The 7,264-nt window shown below is 37.3% G+C and overlaps 2 protein-coding genes across 3 annotated transcripts; both read right to left on the reverse strand.

The window, feature by feature from the left end:
* Positions 1-21: 21 nt before the first annotated feature.
* Positions 22-1,679, reverse strand: LOC105179251 (peroxidase 66). 2 transcript variants are annotated; one of them, XM_020691259.1, is made up of 4 exons: positions 1,581-1,679; positions 1,362-1,478; positions 726-914; positions 22-643 (listed from the first exon to the last, which is right to left on the reverse strand). In XM_020691259.1, exons 1-4 carry the CDS (start codon positions 1,668-1,670, stop codon positions 80-82), a joined length of 960 nt encoding a protein of 319 aa, XP_020546918.1. In that variant the 5' UTR covers positions 1,671-1,679; the 3' UTR covers positions 22-79. The 2 variants fall into 2 exon arrangements, with proteins under 2 accessions (XP_020546918.1, XP_011101164.2); XM_011102862.2 differs by having other exon boundaries at positions 1,362-1,628.
* A 1,253-nt stretch (positions 1,680-2,932) lies between these two features.
* Positions 2,933-4,805, reverse strand: LOC105179252 (peroxidase 66). The gene is made up of 3 exons (XM_011102863.2): positions 4,540-4,805; positions 3,927-4,115; positions 2,933-3,683 (listed from the first exon to the last, which is right to left on the reverse strand). Exons 1-3 carry the CDS (start codon positions 4,753-4,755, stop codon positions 3,120-3,122), a joined length of 969 nt encoding a protein of 322 aa, XP_011101165.1. The 5' UTR covers positions 4,756-4,805; the 3' UTR covers positions 2,933-3,119.
* Between the last annotated feature and the right edge of the window lie 2,459 nt (positions 4,806-7,264).

Genomic DNA, 7,264 nt, shown 5'->3' on the forward strand with positions numbered 1-7,264 from the left:
CACCCCTCCTAGAACTAAGGACAAAAACTCAAGAACATTGTACATTCCACCCATAAAAAACCGGCTCTCCATGTTTCCCTCAGTTCACGACTCTGCAATTCACCCTCACCTCTCCACTCTCAACCACTCCGACATTCCCAAGCCTCACCATCGCCGGACCAAACTCCCAGAAAAACAAGCGCCGGTACCTCGCGAACGCCTCGACCCTCCACCGGGTCCTGTAATCCCCCAACAGCGTCTGATCCGACACCAACAACCCTTTCCCTCCAACAATCCGTTTATAATAGTCGTTGTCGAAACCCAAACCAGTCGAATCCAAGTTCTCACCCGCATTAGGATCCTTATTGTGTTCGGGGCACTTGCTCTTCAATTCGGTGGCGAATTCCGGGTCGAGAGTGGGATCAGTGTCGTGGGCCGCGCTGAAGTTGCGGAGACGGTAGTCGAACTCGGAGCAGCGGGAGCGGCCGAGCGTATGGCCCCCGGAGAGAGTGACCAAGTCTTTGACGGAGAGGCCTCTCTGAGAGAAGCTCTGGATGAGCTGAGATGTGTTGTCGTGGGAAAGCGGTAGGGTTTTGGTTTCTTCTGCTCTCGAGATTCTCCCGTCTTTCCTGCCTTTCAGCACGCTCCAACTGGGACCTCCGGACTGGAAGAAGTAAATTAGACTTGGAAAAAGTGTTTTTTTTTAAAAAAAAATAAATAAAGAATTGGAAAGAGAGAGATGTTACTATAACGACGACGTCCCTTGCAGCAATGGCTATTATATCTGCACAAGAGACCGTTGCGGGGCAAGATTGCTCGAGCATTGTTTTGACATCATCAATCACGTTATATGCGGCCAGTGAGAGGTTGATATGACCGTCCTTCTCTGCTTTGTTCTCCGGGGTCGAGTCTAGCAACACCGATGCATCGCATCCCTATGTATATATATCATCAACCAAAAATACATACACATGCAGATCTTATACATGTATTTTAAATTATTATCCAATGGTGGTCGGTGAATTCAGGATCATAATATTTCCAAGAATTTTTTGCATATAGCCTTTTGTCCTGATTAATTGTTATGATTAAAGTAAAAAAGATTATCCACAATTGATCTGGAGGCTGTTGTGTCATAATTTCAGACAAGATTAAAACCATGGAAAATGATGTTCTGATTGTAGTTTATAAAACCCGATAAAGGTGTCGATGATCGCCTGACAGCACTAACTGTGACAAAAACTTTAACATTGATTTATTTGACTGTTGTCTATAATATTGATTTATCATAAAATTTTATGTCGTATTCATTTGTAATATAGGGAACAATTCATAATAATTGGGGGGTTTGTGTGCGTATGAGAGAGAAAAGGAGGGAGTACCCTAATGAAACAATCGTGGAAGAACATTCTGAGGATACGGGCAGGAACTTTGAGATCATTAGCGGTAGCATTACGAACACTTGTGTAGATGATATCTTCAACTTGAGGGCAAGTCTTCTGATAATAATTGGCATCAAGAATCGCTCCCGAGAGAGAAACTCTAACCAAGATAAGCAAAACGTTCAAAGAAAAAATCATTTGGAGAAGATGAAACCAAACCTGTATGCCAAGAGACGATGAAAATGTTGTAATAAGAAGAATGTGGTATTTATAGTTGTCGGCTATAATATATATGTGGGTGTTGTGCATGGAACTTTACTTGTGTATTTTTATGTTACTCATGTTATGTGAAATTCTATAAAATACGTACAAAATAGGCGTATATTTGCTGTGCTTTATGACCAAGCATTCCCACCTTTCTCTAATTGCATGTCTTAGACCGAGTCACCGTACCCTATATATGCTAAATTTTGTGCAGACATATTTATATGACAAAATTAATCAAGACAAATATATTAAGTTATATTTCTTGTGTTTGAATCCAAATTACAACCTAATTCGATTTATTTTTCTTGAAAAGTTTAATTCGATGATATGATGATTTTCATAAATTATAATTATTGTTGGCGCAAAATTCCTTTATTTTATGGATATAGAGTGTATAGCTTAATCGGGAAAGGGGTCCCTCCTTGAGATGGATGAGGTGGCCTCAATGGGACGGATCTCCTCATCTACTCTCTACACCTCTTGAGGATTCTCTTTCCTGGGGACGTGACACATCCCCTAACAACTTTATGATAACCTGCGGCGTCACGATAGCCCCTGGGGATGGGGCTCTATGTTGTGTCCTCTCTTCCTTCCTTTTGTCTGAAAAATCCCACCAACATACATAGAATTCTTATCTTTGTCACTTTTATCTAGCAATTATCCATAATATTCCCGCTTTTCTCCATATTTTCATCCATTGTATTGAATGCTCGGATATAATGTCTTCCCAATTACATTCAACCCATCTACCTCTCTCTACTCCATTACAAAGTGGTGTGGTTGTACCTCTCTAGCTTTCTATTACTATCATAATATGTTTGGATCCATAAAACTGAAATTCGAAAATTGGAGTTGATATTGAATATAATTATTCACAATTACAATCCCTTAGCTGGCTTTTTTCAGTTCTTGATTGATGCCGAACGCTCAGTAAATATGTATAACCTGTTTTTCCGAAATTGTTGGAGGTACCTTGCCCTTTTATTGTGTTCGATACATTGCATATAATCCATCCCTTCGGACAATTGGTAATGTTAGTGATCGGTTAGTAACATGTTCTATTCCAAAGACATGGGAGGTAATTCTAATGCTTTGTAGAGAAAATTTAAACTCGGATAGGATTAACTGATTAACTGATTTGAACTAATTATATCATAAGTGTAATATAGTTACCGTTTGATTGGAGAACAGTTAAAGAAAGTGATTTAACAAGTGTGTCGTACTTATTACGTGATTAGCTTAGTTCGATTAAATTTGATTGGTGAAGAATTTTCTACTTTTTAAAGGGCACATCCTTGTACTTACCCCATTATTTCGACACGCACTTAGGAAAAACACAAGCTAGAATTAAGAGTAAGTATCCAATTTCATTCCTTTAAAGTCCATACAACAATGTCCACAAGGAGGGAAAAAAAGAAAAAAAACTCAAGAACACATAGTACATTCCACTCAAAAGATTCACTCAATAAAAAACCTGTTCCCCATTTTCGGTCAGTTCACAACTCTGCAGTTCACCCTCACTTCTCCACTCTCAACCACTCCAACATTCCCAAGCCTCACCATCGCCCCAGCAAACTCCCTGAAAAACAGGCCCTGATCCCTTGCAAACGCCTCGACGATCCACCGGGTCCTGTAATCTCCCAACAACGATTGATCCGACACGAACACACCTCGACCTCCAACGATCCGTTTGTAATAGTCGTTGTCGAAAACAGAAGCAGTCGAATCCAAGAACTGACCCGCATTGCGATCCGTATTGGGTTTAGGGCACTTGCCCTTCAAGTCGGTGGCGAATTTCGGGTCGAGAGTGGGATCAGTGTCGTGGGCGGAGCTGAAGTTGCGGAGGCGGGCTTCGAAGGAGGAGCAGTGGGAGAAGCCGAGAGTATGGCCGCCGGAGAGTGTGACCAAGTCTTTGGCGGAGAGGCCTCTCTGAGAGAAGCTCTGGATGAGTTGAGATGTGTTAGAGGAGGGAGCTGGTAGGTTTATGGTTTCGTTTGCTCTCGAGATTCTCCCGTCTTTTCTACCTTTCAGCACGCTCCAACTGGGGCCTCCGGACTGGAAGAAGTAAATTACAAGTGGAAAAGGCAGATTGAAATTTCCCTTACAAACTTTATTTCATTTAATTTAAATACTGCATGTGTAAAAAAGAAATTTAATAAAATCTATAATTTTTATACATATAACGTATGCATATAAAATGAAGTAAAAGATAAAATATAGTTTGCAACAAAAAAAAAAAAAAAACTGAGTTTATTATATTTTTATTGAAGAATTTATGGAAAGAGGTAGAGAGATTACCAGAACGACCACGTCTCTTGCAGCAATTGCTATGATATCAGCACAGGAGACAGTTTTAGGGCAAGACTGTTCGAGCTTTGTCTTGGCATCATCGATCACATAAAATGCAGCCAGTGAGACGTTGGGTGGACCGTCCTTCTCTGCCTTGTTGCCCGGGGTTGAGTCCAACAATACCGACGCATCACATCCCTGTATATATATCGTCAACCAAATATATATACATAGATTTTGTACACATATTTTTAATCTTATCAGATGGTGGTTGGTGAATGCTGGATCATGATATTTCCTAGAAATATTCTCACAAATTCATGGTCACTACAAATAATATAATTTTTATTATGATTAATTATCATGATCAAAAGTAAAAAAATGATTATCCACAATTGACGAAAAGTTATTTTGTTAGTAGACGGGATAAAACACGATAGAAAATTATGTTTTGACCGTAGTAACAACAATATAACAAATGCATTTATCTTAACTAAGACAATTGTAAATTCTTATTGATTTGTTGACCTGATGCTAATAATATCGATTTATGATCATATTTTCAAGTCATATTCAAGTGTGCATGCATGTGTGTGTGTGAGAGAGAGAAGAGAGAGAGTACCCTAATGAAACAATCGTGGAAGAACATTCTGAGGATGCGGGCAGGAACTTTGGGATCATAAATGGTAGCATTTCGAACAGCTGTGTAAACGATGTCTTCAGCCTGAGGACAAGTCTTGTGGTAATAATTGGCATCAAGAATCGCTCCCGACAGAGAAACCCCAACCAAGATAAGCAAAACGTTCAAAGAACAAATCATTTGAAGAAGACGACCCATAATTAGTTTTATCTATTAAATTTTGTGTATTAATAAAACCAGAACTATTTACGAAGGGGACGATGAAAGTGTTGCAAGAACAATGTGGTATTTATAGTTCACTTCTGATGTGTGTGTTGCATGGGGCTTTACTTGTAATACTTTTAAGTCACTCATGTTATTCGAAATTCAAAAAAAATACGTACAAAATGGGCGTAGATTTGCTGTTCTTTACGACCAAGCATTCCCTAATTGCATGTCTTAGACCGTACCCTATGCTGAATTTTGTTCAAACATTTAATTCTTAATTTTTAAAAAAAAAATTATCCTTCATATTACAGAATAAATTAGATAAATAATGATAAATGTTCATTTAATTTAAATTTCTTGTGTTTGAATCCAAATTACGACATAATTTGATTTATTTTTCTTCATAAGTTTAATTTGATAATATCATGATTTTTTCATAAAGTATAATTTATATCGTTGAATTGAGCACAGAAATCCAACAATTCTTTTAAATCTAATGGTTTTATTATTATTAGTTTTTTTCCTGAATATATATATATATAAGCTTTTCGCTCTAATTTCAAACTATATATATAAATACTACTGTTTCTTTTTTAATTTTTATTTTTGTGTACATTATATAATTCCCCATAACATTTTTCTTTATTTGGTATGTATTAATTTGCAAGACATGGCAATATACAAATAGATATATCAAAATGTTCGTAGTGGATTGGTGGTGACTGTTAGTCCGTGTCAATCAGGTTGGTGTGTGTGTGTGTGTGGCTCTCCTGAAACTCAAAGCCAAATATTTGGTGAGAGATAGATGGATGGGAGTACGCTAATATTTAAATACACTTTGTACTGCATGCGCTTATGGTCTTTTTTTATTTAAATTCCTTTTCATAAACACTTTTGTACTTTATTACTACACTTTGGCGCACTCACCAATAATAAAACTTACAACTTCTTTAATTAACTCATCCCGACAACGTTCGGTCAAAATATGGTTTTCAAACTAAATTTGAATTAGTGGATGCTTCCAATAGGAGTGGGCAATATTATACGTAAAAGGGTAGAGATTCATAAAATGGTAGAGGCAAATAATAGAGTTTTTTTTTGTATATTTTCGTTAATCTATGAACATAAATTAACATCTCAATCAAAAAAGAATCAAGAGAAAAAGAAAGAATCGAAATTGATCAATAAATTTTTTGAAACAAATCAAATGAAAATGAAAGATCAAACTTAAATCATGGATCAATAAGCCCTCTCAGAGACTTTCTTAAAGAGGAACAAGCCAAAAAGAATCAAAATGTCATTCGAAAATAATAAAATGTCCAAATTAACGTTTCAAGGGTTCGCATCATTTTAAGTAACCTGACCGGCCTGACTTGGCAACCCGTAATGATGTCATTGATCTAGAGCACATCTTACCGCTATTTTATGGCTATGTGGGCCTGTACGGATTCTGGCACATAAGCTTCTATAAATACATGGAGAATTCATTACATAAGTATGCATTTATTACTATCAGATCACACTTTATGACCCCTATAACCTCGAACCTTATATTAATTTTTGGAGAGTTTTAGTTTAGGGTCACCTCGACTAGTCTAACACTTTGTGTGCAAACCAACCTTACTTATTCAGTTTGAAATACTCATCAAACACATACTCCAGATCATCATCAGGTCGTTAGGGACCTCAAACAAGATCAAACTTCATCTTTCTAATTTGAAATTAGTAATTTGTTTATATACATAAATGTGTAATAAAATATTCTTTTAAGTGTACCTGCACTTAACATAGATTTTAAATAAAAATGGCATGCCCAAAATTACGTGATTTTGATATTTGGAGAAAATAGTAATAGATCTCAGCTCATTAATGTATAATTATGATGTGCGTAATTTGAGCTGGAAATATGTTTCTCTCACTTTATGAATATGCTTCTTAAATGGTATAAATACACTTGAATTGACAGGCAAATTTTTAATTTTATTCGGACGTAATTTTTTAATTTAACTCAACAATGATATCTATTGGATTCGATCTGTTTTACATTCTAACACTGCATGAATGCAGAAAATACATCCTTAACTTTGTATACACTTACAGTCAATTTTATTACAAAAACTACACACATATACATAATATATATACACACACATACCCACGTGTGTGTGTGTGTGTGCAGGTTACCAGTGCCTGATCGACAACTTGGAGGTTGAAGGCACAATCTTTAGGACAAGACCCGGAAAGACATCATCCGGGTCATGAACATGCGGGTTCCTCTCTACGATGTAAGGATCGCCGCATTTCTCACTTATGCTGTGGAGGGTTTCGCCGTCTCCGACGACGTATATCTCCTCGCAGGGCCGGTCCACCAGCTGAGATATTATTCCCCTCACCGGTTCGTCTGCGACGGCGTCGTTTGTTGAGCTTATTAGGATAATCAGAGCTATCAAACCTATTGCGCAACAGACTGAGGCCGCATCGGCTGGAACGGGCTGTTTGT

The sequence above is a fragment of the Sesamum indicum genome, unplaced genomic scaffold (genome assembly GCF_000512975.1).
Source record: "Sesamum indicum cultivar Zhongzhi No. 13 unplaced genomic scaffold, S_indicum_v1.0 scaffold00128, whole genome shotgun sequence".
NCBI classification, from domain to species: domain Eukaryota; kingdom Viridiplantae; phylum Streptophyta; class Magnoliopsida; order Lamiales; family Pedaliaceae; genus Sesamum; species Sesamum indicum.